We start from the raw sequence: 14,642 nt of genomic DNA, 5'->3' as shown, positions 1-14,642 counted from the left end.
TATCATACTAGTTACATTTAAGCGTGTTTAAAATAATATTATGATGTTACGGCTGATGCGACACTTGTTGCACAATGCTAAGAGTAAAGCGTTTCTGCCAAATAAAACCGGAAACCGAGGGTAATTGTATTGTATTGTACTGCTGCAGCCGCTTACTGAGCAGAGGCAAGCAAATAGTGTATTCAGCACATCACGGTGCATAAGAGACACGTCCACCGCAGCGCCCGTGTGCACACTCACACATTTTATGGACATTACACTGGGAGCTCTCTCATCTGTCATTCAAACACCTTTCCTGAAAGACCAGTGAAGGAAGGAATAGCAAGAAAAAGTGCAAGTGTATGTGTGTGGACGCTTCAGAGCTTTTTAGCAGAGCTGGTAGGCATTAGTCCGGCCTTCCTCTCCCTGCATGAATACTCTTTATACTCCAATAAATATGCGGCTGTCTCTGCCACGCTCACCCCCTCCACACACTCAATGTCTTTTTCTGCCTCTCTCTCACTTTCTGGCTTATTTTTCCATCCCTCCTTCTTTCTGTCCCTCTCCCTTTCCATACCACCCAGCTTTCTTTTATCCTTCTCCCTCTAACATCCTCTCATCCAGTGTCCTCCACTGATAATTTCACCATCCCCCCATCCTTCTATCCCTTCCTCCATCGATGTTCAGTGCCCCTGACTCTGACCTGCTTCCCGCTGCCCTCTTCCCCTTACTCACTCTGCATCAACCCCTCCCTCTTTTCATCCAATCTCCATCCCTCCTTCTCCAACCGGCCTGTGCCCTCTCCTCTACATCCAATCCATCCTGTCCTCTCTTTTTTTCCTCCCTCTCTCTGTCTTTATTTTTCCTGCTGGCACTGTACTCTGACCCCAATTCTGTCACTGTTGTTTTCCTCTATAGCCCCATGTAGGCATTACACGCTCATCGTTTTTAACCCACTTATGTAGGACTTTCATCTAAATATATATTTATATGTCATTTCATAATTACTATTGTCTTATGGTTAAAGTGTAATGCTGAATATATTAACACACATTATGGTGAACTAAAATTTACATTATAATTTATATCAAAACTTCTTTGGATTTAAATATACTTGTAATTACATATTTGTAATGACGAAGTTGCAATTTATGAACTTATATGTAATTTCTGAAAGGAACACTTTGGGAATTTGTATATCTGTAGATCTTATGTTTTCAAACACGTGGTGTGTGTTTCCGTGTATAGTGTATAGAGCTCTGTGGTATAGATCTCTTCATAAACTAATTTTCATACAACCAGCCTTTCAAAGTGGACTGCACTGAATACCACGAACACCATCAAATGCCTCTGGTAGAACAGAATTTGTAGTGGATGCACTGTAGATCCAGACAAGCTGTCATTAGTAGATGTTGTGAATACTTCCAGTGTAGCGCATTAGCATGCTAAAATTGTTAGTATGGCAGGAAGAAGTCCTGGCAGTGGGCAACATAAAAAACACGTTTTGAAAGGAGCATCTTCTAAAAAATAAATAAATAGGCTTAACACTTACAGACAAAGTCAAAAGTGTCATTTGCAGACAGTAGCCATTTGCTGTGTTACAGTTACCAATTAGCTGTCTGCCTGGAGTGGAAGGCCTTTAACATAGAGTAAAATATGACCAGCAAGTTAAAATTAACTGTTAATGTTGATTTCCTTTATTCAAATGTTCCATATGTTAAAATACTTTTTTCTCTCCCAATATTACTAATAAGTTAACCATTTATTGCCTCCCAAAATTGTAAACACTGTGGCACTTTATACATTTTTTGGTTTGATGACCGTAGCATATATCGGCTCAACTAATTGTTTATGGCAAAGCTACCCATTTTTCTGACCAATAATTTATTTAAATTTTTTTGGTAAATTATTTATTTATTTATTTTTGATAATTTATATTTAATTTTTGGTAAAATTATTAAATTTGGAAATTGTCATTATTTGATGTTTTGCTCAAATTACATGCAGAAACACTATTATCAATATTGAACACCGAAACGCATATTATCAAACTGTATGTTGTCGGAATAATGCAATGTGTGGTCTGTTGTAAAACTAATTTTTGCTGTGTTGTGTATATTTTCAGATGATTCATCTTCTGAAAGTGGGAGTGGCAACGGGATTCGCACACTGACTCCTCCCTCAGTAGGTGCAGCCGGCGTGAGCGACAGTACGGGGACAGGACCTGGATCGGGCTCGTACGCCGAGGTTAACGGCAACGGAAACAGTACCGCGGCTCCGCTCGACTTCAGCACGACTTCCTCGTCCTCATCCTCAGAGGACCAGCAACCAGTCAACCTCAGTGACAGACTGAGCCAGGCCCTGCCCAGTGCTGCCGCCATGCTGGCGACCTTTAACCCAGAGCAAGCAGAAGAGCTGCGCAGAAAATACCCCAAATCCTCAGAGCTACGCCTTGACCGAGACATCAGGGACTATAACAACAAGGTATTTATATTAATTTAGAACAAAAAATGGTAAATAATAAGGGTTGAACTTGTCACAATACCAAAATTTAAGTAGTTGATACCAGTAGCAGTTCAATTTCACTGGTAAATTTGTATTTTATTTAGTGTTGACTTGGAAATAAAGTACCTTACCTTTTGACATCCTAACAATAATATAAAAAAGCAACAAATCAAAGACTCAGGTAAGAGTTTCCCCATAAAGAAAATAATTTATGCCTCAAAACAGTAAAATTAAAAGATCAAATTTTGTATAGCTTATTAAAGGGGGCATAACACACGCACAGACTTTCTGCCAATCTCATGTTAATCTTGATTAACCAGAGTAGTATTGAATCCTTCATATCTCCACAGAGTCTTTAGTTTTATCATATTTATAAAGGACAGTTACACTGTACCGATTCTTTCTGAAAACTGCTGAACTCATGGAGGCGTGCAGTGGGCGGAACTAGGGCTGGACCAGAATATTTGAATATTCCTTCTGTGGGTTGATATTCACCTAAATGGTTCTCATTTGCACTTGAATACATTTACACTATAAATTCAGGTAAAATACAATACTTTTTTTCCCAAAATTATCTTATATAGCGTAGCCGTTTTTAATAGGATGGGCAGTTGAATAGGAACCCAACCTCGTTATACTTAATAAATATATTTGCTTCTTCTTAGCCTAAGTGTTCCCAGTATTCTCTGTCTAGAGCGCACAAATGCGTGAGTTTATATGGAAGCAGCGCATGCCTGAGCTTGCATTTTGGGTTAAGCTGTATTGGTTTGACATCCTGAAAAATAGAATAATAGAATCAAAATATATTAGGCTTTTTAACCATTAGGGATGTGACAGTAAGAACATTTTCACTCACCATCGCATTACAGTGCATTTCCGTCACTTTAACCTTGAACGAATTATTTTAGTTTCGGTTTAGAATTAATGCCAATTCAGAGGCGGGTTGCTTGAATTTTGGGTTCATTAGCCTATAATTCTTAATGAAAAACACAACAACAAAACAGTACAATGATAAACTCCCTTAAATAGGCGCTTTTACATTTCGTTTTGAAATCAAATCTTCTGCGATCATCTTGTCATTCAGCTCCTCGCTCTTGTGATGAATGAAATCTGACTCCTGCTGCTGATCTGTACTGAGACTCTTGTTTGGCTTATGCTGCATGTTCAGTTTTTAATTGTAGGTAATCTGTTCTCTAACTGAACAAAATAATTTTTAATAAACAAATAATAACTTTTGATTATTAATAATTATTTTTATATTTTTTTATAAAAATTCACGTTGTGACCGCATCACCACCTTGGGTGTGCATTATTTTTCTAATAATTTAACGACCCGTTGTCAATTATTCCTTACTTATATAAGATATCAAAACAACGGTGGGGGCGGAGCCGTGGTGGGCAGGTGATGTTACCGGTGTATGCCTGAACACCAACACAGACTAACACAGCAAGCCTATTACCAGTGATTATCAATCTAAATTAATCTACTGCAAAATTTAGGAGCGTGTTCCTGGGATGTAACAGAGCTGTGTGTTTTGTATCACTAGTGCGGTGTCTGTTCTCTGAGCATATAAACCCTGCCTGTGTGAGGTGCACCGCTTCTCAAGATTCCTGCCTTTATTAGAGGAAAGAATATGTTCAGCCCCACCTCTCCGAATATTTGGTGTTGATTACTACCGAAGCTTCGAAGCTCAAATGGTTTTTGGACCAGCCCTACAACAAACAAACACATTTGCACAAACTTCTGGAAAAACAAATTGCGTACTGTTACCTTAACGCTGGTTTATTTCGGAAGCTGAACATGGTTATCTTTCCCTCACAACCAAAAACACACTTCTTTAGTGACATTTTTGTGGTCAAAAAACAAAATGACATCACTGTTAGACATCCCCTTTTAATTAAACATACTATATACAGGAAAGCAGATGAGCCCATGATATGAAAATATTCACATACGCATTTCCCTCTAATAGAAACACGATATAAAGAAAACATTTAATGTGACTCAATGCTACTGGCCCTGATAATCACCTACTTACCACTTTCTCCATTTCTGTAGATCAGTTTTTGTGAATGAATGAATCTAACTGTTGCTTTGGTCTTCGTCATCAGCCGCTTGCAACACCTACTGGTTAGGTGACTAATGGCAGATGACGATTATGCATCGGTACTCTCCTGCTATTCCTGCAGTTCCCGGATGTGCAATGTTTAAAGCTACACTGTGTAACTTTTTTAGTTTATTCTTAGCTAAAAACACTTAGTTCTTTCAAAAATATATGTGCTCTTTAATGTATATTAACTTCTTTCAAGTAATAAAGTATTCTCGTATGTTTATATGCCATTGAAAATACATACGGATGAGGGGTTCGAATGCTGGTCACCATGTTGCTCCTCCATCTTGAAAGTATACATTAGCCAAAGAGGGACATACCCATGAATTCAAGCTTCGCCTTTCACGTTTTAACACTCGATGGCACCGTGTCGAATGTGAAGAGGGGGATTGGCCAAAATATCACACAGTGTAGCTTTAATATTCTGCTGAATTTGAATCACTGAATTTGTTGGAATTTAATTTTTTAAAGTAGAAAAAATATACTGAAAATTGCCCCATTGAATATTATAGGTGTTATTTTTAAACAGACTGAATTTTTGGGAAATTAAGCAAATTCCCCAAGGTGAATATGGATCATCGCATTTTTAATAATGAAATTGTATATGAAATGTTGTCATTTGAATTTTGAAATATTAACAACTTAAATATACAGCCATGTTGCAAGCACTGAAAATACAATGCATTAAAAAACAAACACTAATGCAATGCTTTTTTTCCTTTTTTTCTACACACTATAAAAAATTATTTAGAAAAAAAGTTACCTGGTTGCCTTAATTTTGAGTTCATTGAAATTTTGAGTTAATACAATGAATGAATTTTTAATTTCAATAAACACAAAATTTTAAGGCAACCAGGTTACTTACTTTTTTAAGTTAAACCAACAAAAAACAACAAAAAATGTTTACAGCGCAAAGACATTAGTCATTATTTTACTTCGACACAGTAGACTATTCCTTCACCCAGATTGACATTTGTTTTGAGCGTACAGTGTGAGTTGAACCAACGATCATGAAAGGCGTTCGATTAAACCTCATTCATTCAGTTAGCTAGCTCCTAGCACCGCAGTGTTCTTTACACAGACGAAAGCAGAGAGGTTTGAACAGACTGCCGAGCAAGGCTCCAGTCTGAATAGAAACGTTCATTACATTCCTGTTTTCCATGGTCAGCTTCTGTTGCTTCCTGTCTCCTTTTATTTGTATTGTCTTTGTAAAAAGAAGAGTGCAAAACTATCTTTCAAATGAACAGATTCTCGATCTGAAATAAGTGCAAGACGCTCGATACTGAGAACGTCTGAATAACATGGTTAGACCTTGAAGACATGTTTTCATCAGCCGAAGCACTGTAGTCAGCCATGAATTGCCTCGTTGGTAGATATCATCTGTTTTTTGATGCATCTTTCAGTCCATGTCCTCCTTTGAAAGTCTATATGCTCTAGCAGACAGAAGACTTACCTTGGTTTCTTTGTGTGTTTTTGTAGTCTCCTCAATACAGTTCAGGCAGCTATGATTCAATAAAAATGGAGATATGTGCTGAAGATCTGACTGTTGGTCGGTCTCAGGCGGCTGATGATGATGACGATGACCATGATGAACACGACGATAGCGATAAGATCAATGATGTAGAAGGAGTGGATCCAGAGAGGTTGAAGGCCTTTAATGTGAGTATCAGAAAATTCAGCTGATGATTTTCTACTGCACGAAAAGGTTAGTCTTGCAGTAAACCATGTGGTTTCTCATGGCTTTTTATTTGCAACTTAAACTGCAATTTCTGAAAGCATGTTTTATGTGTGGTTTTTACTCATTCCTTACACTTCGTTTAAGGAATTAATTTGGCTGACCTATTTTTCTCTCTCTGTTTTTAGATGTTTGTGCGTCTCTTTGTGGATGAGAACCTGGACCGTATGGTGCCAATCTCTAAACAGCCTAAAGAGAAGATCCAGGCCATTATTGAATCCTGCAGCCGTCAGTTCCCAGAGTTCCAGGAGCGCGCTCGTAAACGCATCCGCACCTACCTCAAATCCTGCCGCCGCATGAAGAAAAACGGCATGGAGGTACACGCACTACATGTTCAGCTGCCACTTCTGTTTTTTGTTATGGTTGGATGACTTATATCGCTCCCTGGTGGCCAACACAGTTCATGGCAGATACTGAGAAATAGAGTTTTGTTTAGTGACGAAGCAAACACCAAGGTTAGGCAAAAATTCTGAATTAATATTCATGAGTTGAAAATTCCCACCCAACATTAGAATGGCTGTAGGTGTTGTTTGTTTTTAAGTGTAAAAAGAGATTTAGCAGAGGCGTTTAATTTGTCTAACATAAGTTTTGCTACATTTAATAAATATTACATAATTAATTTAGACTAGTTATGCAGATGTATTGCTTGATATGAAGATTTTTTTACAAAAAAAAAATTAAGATGAAAAACTTTCAAAACTATTAATACATATTTTAATGTTTCTATACAGCAAGGCAATATTTCCTCAAAATTGTTTTCAGATAACTGTACAAAAATAAATAGATATATTGTGTATAAACTACTATTCAAAAGTTTGTCAAAGAATCCTGAAGAAATTTTAATCCTGAAGATTACAGCTCCAACAACAATATTAAGCTGGAAAAAATGCTATTGAGCACCAAATCAGCATATTAGGATGGTTTTTGAAGGATCATGTGACACTGAAGATGTACCTTTGCCATCACAAGAGCAAATTATGTTTTAAAATATATTCAAATAGAAAACAGCTATTTTAAGTTGTGATAATATTTCATAATATTACTGTTTTTGCTGTATTTTTTATCTAATAAATGCAGCCTTGGTGAGCATAAGATACATATTTTAAAAACTTGCAAAACACAAAACTACTGCACAAATTTTGAGATATCTGAGATATCTGAGAAATAAAATGTTCTTTCACAATAACCCATAAAAAGAGTCCACAAAAGTGGATCTACTAAATATGCTGTGTGTGCACTAGCAGACTCGACCCACGCCACCCCACCTGACCTCAGCCATGGCTGAAAACATTCTAGCAGCTGCCTGTGAGAGCGAATCACGCAAAGCTGCCAAAAGAATGCGCATGGATGTCTACCAGGCACACGTAAGTACTGTTGTAGAAGCGTATGTGATGCATGTACTTGTGAAAATTGGAGATGACTTGGTATGTTATTTTGTCTTTCTTTATTTTAAAATCAAGTTAGCCTGATATATTTGTCTCTTTCTCTCTCAGGAGGACCCAGTATCTCTGGAAAAAGCGGTCTCTCGTGAGCCGGTCTCACTGACCCATTCTGCATACTCCCTTGCTGCCTCAGCCTACTCCCAGGACCAGCTATACATCAATGGAGGCCTCAACTACAGTTACCGAGGTTTCGGTGGACTGTGTGCCAACATGCAACACCCTGTGTCTCTGACAACAGCTACTGCCCAGACCAATGGTAAGAGGAAGCAGAATCCTAAAATAAGGGATAACTGATTTGAAACTTATTCAATGCCTTATCACACAATTGGAAGGATACATAAATGCTGCTGTAAAATTTGACCTTATTTTATGATATGCAATAATGCATAAATCAGTGGTTTTCAAGCAGGGTTTCAAACTTCTAAGGTGCCGCAGCATGTCTTAAAAATGTTTAAATTTATGAATATCATAATGAATAATAATAATATTATTTTTAATATGTGACCCTGGACAACAAAACCAGTCATAAGCCGCACAGGTATATTTATGGCAATAGCCAACCATACATTGTATGGGTCAAAATGATTTTTACTTTATGCCAAAAATCATTAGGATATTAAGTAAAGATCATGTTCCATGAAGATATTTTGTAAATTTCCTAGCATAAATATATTAATTATTATTAGTAATGTACATTGCTAAGGACTTCATTTGGACAACTTTAAAGGCGATTGTTTTGCACCCTCAGATTCCAGATTTTCAAATAGTTGTATATTTGTTTTTAAATATTGTTGTCCTGTCCTAACAAACCATACATCAATAGAAAGCTTATTCTTTCAACTACCTGTGCATTAAGTTTTATTGTTGTTATTGTACACCATCCAGCCAATCAGAATTGAGTATTCAGACAGCCCATGGTATAATTGTTATTGAAGAAAATACCGTTCTTGAAACCTTTGAAATTGCAAACTGAATTACAGACAATTAATTTACCTATATTGATAATACTTTACTTCTATTAATAATATATTATTGCACTTGATGATATATATTTAATGTACCATATATATAATCAGAACAACAAAAGACTGCTATAAAAACTGTGGAAATGTAAATGTTTTATTTTAAAAAGTTAAAATCATTAACTGATGATTTTTATAAAATCATATAAAATCATAAACTGATTCTGGGGTTATAAATTCCCACGAAGAGTAATTTTGTATGATTTATTAAAAGGACTGACTCTTAAAGAGTCAGTTGTTCATGAATAAGACTGCGCGTTCTGTACTGCATGTTTGTTTTTTTGTTTTTTAAATGAACCAGTTTAAAAGATTTCACACGGGTGATGCAGTTTGAGATTGCATGCAGCCCACAAGGGTGTGCTATTATTTTTTCAGTACACAATAATTTTGGACAGACCTCATTTCCTATAGGACTGTAGATTAGAAGGGAGTAAAAGAGCAATCCTGGGATTTAAGAATAGATATTAAGGTCATTTAAATGCAGTTCAAATGAGATTAATCATAAAATCAATATCTGTATCCTCCCCTAAGAGTTGTGTCTGTGTTCTTATTATGTCCATAATTATACTTTTATTCTCTCCGTTCAGGGCCTACTGATCTCAGTATGAAGTCTCTGGCATCGAATTCATCCTCGTCAAGCTCTAGCAGTCTCGGCAGGAACGGAGGAGGGGGCGGGGCTTCAGCTCAGCTCAGCCATACAGAGGTAGCGGCAGTGCGTCAGCTGATCGCAGGATACCGCGAGTCTGCGGCCTTCCTGCTACGATCGGCAGATGAGCTGGAGAACCTCATACTACAACAGAACTGAACCGATCTTCAACGCTCTTTGTCTACATACACATACCATTGTCCCTCTGGACCACATAACTGACTGTGTCCCTCCCATGATGATCATCCTCATTGTCAGTGGTTTTCCTGTCACCAAGGAAAACCATCTGGCTCTTAAAAATGTTAGGAGAGAGAAAACACAGCTTCATCAAGTTTTCGCTTTAATATCGCTTCAGTGAGAACGACCGACAGATGAAGAGGACAAACATGGGGATGAATCTCTGAAGGACACTTCAGTGCTGAAGCGGACAGCTCAACGTGTCCTCCGCGTACTGGTCTGCTCCTGCATTTCATGCCTTCTCCATGGCCTCCCTTCGTTCGTTCTGCCTCCATGCCCCTCTGAGAGCCATTGATTTCTGATTTTCTTTGTTTTTAGCTACTTCAAAGGAGGAATTACGGCACGCCAATCCTCCAGACAGCACTAACTAAATGAAGACACTTTTGATTTGGGGGTGTAATGGAAAGTAAGAAGAGAAAAAGAGCAAGAAGAAAACTTAAGAGACCTTTGTATTTGCTGTAAATAAGCACTCGCTGTGTCCTGAAGCACTTTTCCATTCGTTCTGACCTCTGAATCATTAATTTATGCATTTAGATATGCAGGTGGGAGCTCACCTGGAAATACCTCAGCCTGTCTGTCCTGCTCTCTCTCCCAGCGTCCCCCTCTGTATGTGGGAGAAGAAAATGATCACCTGTCCATCCTCCACTTCACGGTCCACTGTGAAAGTGGAGAGTGGGAGTGAATTTGTTTCTGTAACTGAAGTGCAGACCTCCTTCAAATGTGTTGTATATATCCCAATCCATTTCAAGGTATCGAAAAAATACACTGGACTTGTTTTGGGGACAGGACCCTTCCTGATGGTTTCACAGATGCCAACTCTCTTCGTGTCCTCTGTACGTGTTTCCTCCTGTTCTCCTCTACTTTATGTGTCCTTCCATTCCTCCTGTACGTCCTCTCCTCCTCCACCTCATTATTCTACTTCGGAGGGAGATGGAGAGGAAGGATCCGGGATGGAAGCTGTAAGTCTCTTATCTGTTGACTTTTCTTAATGGCCATTAATCCACTCTGCTGCTATGGACTCCAACGTAACGCCACAGACCTGAAACCTCAAGCCTCCCAAACACAACCAGAACACCTCAAGGTGAAAAAACAAGGCGCAAAAAAAACGAATGATAAAAAAAAAAAACCTGCCGTTTTGCATTCTGGTCCAGAGTGTTTGATTTAATACTGAGGGCTGCTTGTGTTTGCTTTTGTTTGATTTGTTCTAAAAGCGCAGTGCGTGCTTAAATCTCGAGATCAACTGGGATCAAATCGTTGGCACAAGAGCTTGGTGCGCACGCACACACACACACACACGAACACGCATACGACACGAACAGACATGCTAAAGGGTCTTTAGTGAACTGAATATTTAGCAGGAGAGGTTTAAAAATGTGTAGTTAGCGAGGTAGATTTGGTGAGGGACTGACTGACAGTAATGTCACTGTAATTTGCTCCATTTTGCACACAGAGGCAGTGCTAATCTATGATTGAGGAGCTCGGAGGCTCCAGGATGCACTGCTAGTGGGGGATGGAGAAAGAATATCGCAATGCAGAAGATAATCAAAAGCATTTCTGGCCCTAAAGGAGAGAGACTAATAAAGAGAGGCTGCCATGACCCCTGCTAAGGAGCCTTCAGAATCATTAAATACATGATCACATGACCCGGACCTACATATGATTGAAAGCCATGGTGATGAGTGAGTGTGACCAGAGACCAATCTGCTCTCTTAAGACATTTGTGCCCACCGCCCCACCCCCTCCCTTTAAAACACAATAGTACAAATATAGAAGTAACAATTTCTCCTTAATGTACAGTAGACCTTCACAGTCCAGCCTTGTGCTTTAATATAGATTTGTTAATTGGAATATTGCTATAGACGTGAAGACATGCAAAATTGTGCGTGGCTCATGGCGTGCTCTTTCTATTTAACATTCCTCTCATCATAAAGGGTCCTTGACCTCTTGTCATCTCTGACTGCCTTTGCTATTTCTTTCACTTTATTTCAGGAAAGAACATGATAAGGAAATCTTTTAAAGGGTAGACTCTATTTTGCTTCAACCACCCATATAAAAATAAATAAGAAATTTTATTTTGCATTAGGAAGTCTGCTTGTAGACATTTGAATGTCAGTCAAGCACATTTTCCACTCAAATTATCATGACCTTAAAGTGTCCTGAAATGTAACTTTTTTTTAGAACATTATTAGAACAAAGGTGTTAAATCAAGCCATTTATAATTTAAAATATAAACTATTATTTGTTACAGAACAAAAATTACAGTAAAATACTGTAATATTTTTTTAAAAGGGAGTACAAATATTACTAAAATGTTTAAATACTTTATTTCCAATATAACGTATAATTTTTTTCCCATTACACTAATGATAATGCTTAAGTCATGTAAAAAATATAGTTTTCATTTTCACAAAACACAATTTCTGATTTTATTATTTTGATTTTTGAAGTGAAACTTAACCATATACATGTTTCTCTCAAATTTGACCTGCACATTCAAGGGGGTTGATTTGGGGAAAGGAAAAAAATCGTCATGATGTCAAATGTCCTCACCCCTTTTCTTTGTTGTTCCTATTCATCCATGTCATTCTTGCCATGTCCGCTGTAGACGCACAGATGGTGAGGTCAGGTAATAGAGGATTCTAGCTGCTGCCTCGATCATCTCTTTCTCTCGTTGAGGTCTGATATGGGTCCCACTGCCGACAAACGCTGCTGATTATACGCTGATTATATGCTCTTCTATGGATTTATAAAAACGTACGATGGAGAGCAGGGAAAAAGCGAAGCGTTCATCTGTTCATATGGTGTTTCTTCTCTCCACTTCACTCAAGGACAGCTACTGAAAAACAAACTGTAAAACGAGGCAAACGACAATCTTGAAAAAGGTGTAACTAGTTCCCGGTTTTGTTCCCATGCTCTGTGTTCTGTGTGTGGTTGTACAGCGCAGTGCGTCCCGGGAGAGTGAGGGGTATTTTAGCCATAATCAGAGCATCTCTCACTCTCAGATCCAAGTTCTCACGCTAGCCGCTGAGGACTCCTAGTGGCCCACTGTCGAAAACCTTTTTATCTGATTCCTATTTTTTTTATAATTATCTCGATTACTATTATTTTGTAATTCTTTTTGTATCGCAAGTGGTCTTTTCAGAACTGTTTTGTACCGACATCACATGTAAAGTTTGTCCTGTATGCCTATACATTCCAAACAAGGATGTCAACATGCCAAGCAGCCAGCCAAACCACGGTCACATCGGATTGCAGATACACACACCGAGGGCGAATTCAGCCCTGCGCTGCACAGGCTTTAAAGTTGACGTAATAGACATTAGCAGCGATAGTAGTTTTGTTGACAGCCTGAAGCCTGACACCTCTTGCGCCACAAACCCCAAAGAACTATTATCTTAGTACTGTATGACCAAGTTTCTGATTAGTTACTGCGCCGTGCCTTTAAGGGGGCTTAACAAAACTGATTGTCATGTATGTCCCTTTATATTAACAGTGTATTAGAAACCCCTTCAGCTCTCCGTATCTGCTGTCATATGGTACCTCAGAACCTCCTCAAGGTGTCTTTTTTTAATCAGCGCCGCAATCTACTGTGATATAGGCTACTGTACAAGTAAACAGCCCACCTGTCATATGTTAAAAGGCATCACTCAAACACACGAATGGCCCTATACGGGTTCAGGCTTTGCATTCAGGTGTGACGCTGGTTATGGTTGCTGCTAAACTACACAAGAAAAATGCTCTGGTTTGATCATATGTATAGCTCTGAAAAAAAAGAAGAAATGCAAGAAGAAAAAACAACTTGACTTTTATTTTTCTACCACAGTGGTGTACAGCTGCATTCAAATTCATGTGGCTCCCAGTTTAAGTCTGTTCTCTTTAATAATTTGTTGATGTTTTGGATTTTTTCCATCTCGTCTTGGTTTCCTCCTGATTTCTCTTGTATAAGGAGCTGCTGATGTCGGCTCTGGTTTTGATATGTACCTAATACCAATGTGAAACCGTCTCTATCCTTCTCATTTTGGACTCAGTGGAAGTGTGATGTTTACATGTACAGATTTTTGAGATTTTCTCTTTTTTGTTTTGTTTTAATGTTTAATTCAAATGCTTTCCCCTTCTTCTTTTCAGGCATTGTTTAATTTAATTATCTTTAGTGAAGGGAAATGGGACTTGCAGCAATTTCCATGCATTTACAGTAAGACAAAGTGTTTTTGTCTGGGAGACCCCCGTAACTGACCCCAATCACTTTCTCTAACTGCTGTCAACCGATACACAAAATGAAGAAGGCTTGTTGTAAATGAATCTTTTCCTCTGGCCATTAGGGACAACACATCCGGCTGTTCCTTAATGATTAAAAGCCATTATCACACCCTCCGTCGGGTGCAGACGTCAAGTATTACAGTACAAGAACAGCAGAGTGAAAACCTCAGGTAAATGATTGCTGTTTTATAGTTAAAAAGAAGTCTTATCGGCGACCCATTTCCCACTTTAATACCATAATATATATGAAATAAATCTTTTTTTATATTTATTGTGTTAAATATATATAACAGTGAATACTTTTTTCAGTACATGTGGCTAAATATTTTAATTATTTAGAAAGTGTTGATACATATGTGAAAAAACTGAAAGATTGAATGAAAATGGAAAAAAAAAAGATTCAGTTGTTTAATGCAAAACAGCATGGGCGGCTCCTAACATATCACTTTCATTAATGAAAACCAATGATTTGAGAGAAAGCTTTCTCCAGTGGGATGTCACTGCTAAAAATGTCACTGACATGAATTCGTGACTTTTTTTTTCTCCCAAGCTGTACGTCACAAAGCTAAATATACTAATAAAACTGTGTGCTATATATCGAATCCTGTAGCTGTATTTCTTTTCTTCCCCCTAAAGAAAAATGTTGAATCAGCATCAATGTATTTGCCTGCATTTGTGTGGGTCAGGTTTTGCTAACTAAGTAAAACC

The 14,642-nt window shown here is 38.1% G+C and overlaps 1 protein-coding gene across 3 annotated transcripts in view; it reads left to right on the top strand.

Annotated features, from left to right (window-relative positions):
* Nucleotides 1–14,536, top strand: part of nol4lb (nucleolar protein 4-like b) — a 126,625-nt gene extending 112,089 nt beyond the window's left edge. For all 3 annotated transcript variants that reach the window (XM_067446527.1, XM_067446526.1, XM_067446528.1), the window contains 6 exons: nt 2,105–2,463; nt 6,075–6,254; nt 6,459–6,647; nt 7,575–7,694; nt 7,824–8,028; nt 9,382–14,536. In XM_067446527.1, coding sequence (XP_067302628.1) covers nt 2,105–2,463; nt 6,075–6,254; nt 6,459–6,647; nt 7,575–7,694; nt 7,824–8,028; nt 9,382–9,599 — 1,271 coding nt within the window. In that variant the 3' untranslated portion in view covers nt 9,600–14,536. The remainder of the gene's footprint in view (nt 1–2,104; nt 2,464–6,074; nt 6,255–6,458; nt 6,648–7,574; nt 7,695–7,823; nt 8,029–9,381) is intronic.
* The last annotated feature ends 106 nt before the right edge of the window (nt 14,537–14,642 follow it).

The sequence above is a fragment of the Pseudorasbora parva genome, chromosome 6 (assembly GCF_024679245.1).
Source record: "Pseudorasbora parva isolate DD20220531a chromosome 6, ASM2467924v1, whole genome shotgun sequence".
Lineage (NCBI taxonomy): Eukaryota > Metazoa > Chordata > Actinopteri > Cypriniformes > Gobionidae > Pseudorasbora > Pseudorasbora parva.
The sequence above is the reverse complement of the archived record's forward strand: the minus strand, read 5'-3'. Positions and strand labels throughout refer to the sequence as shown.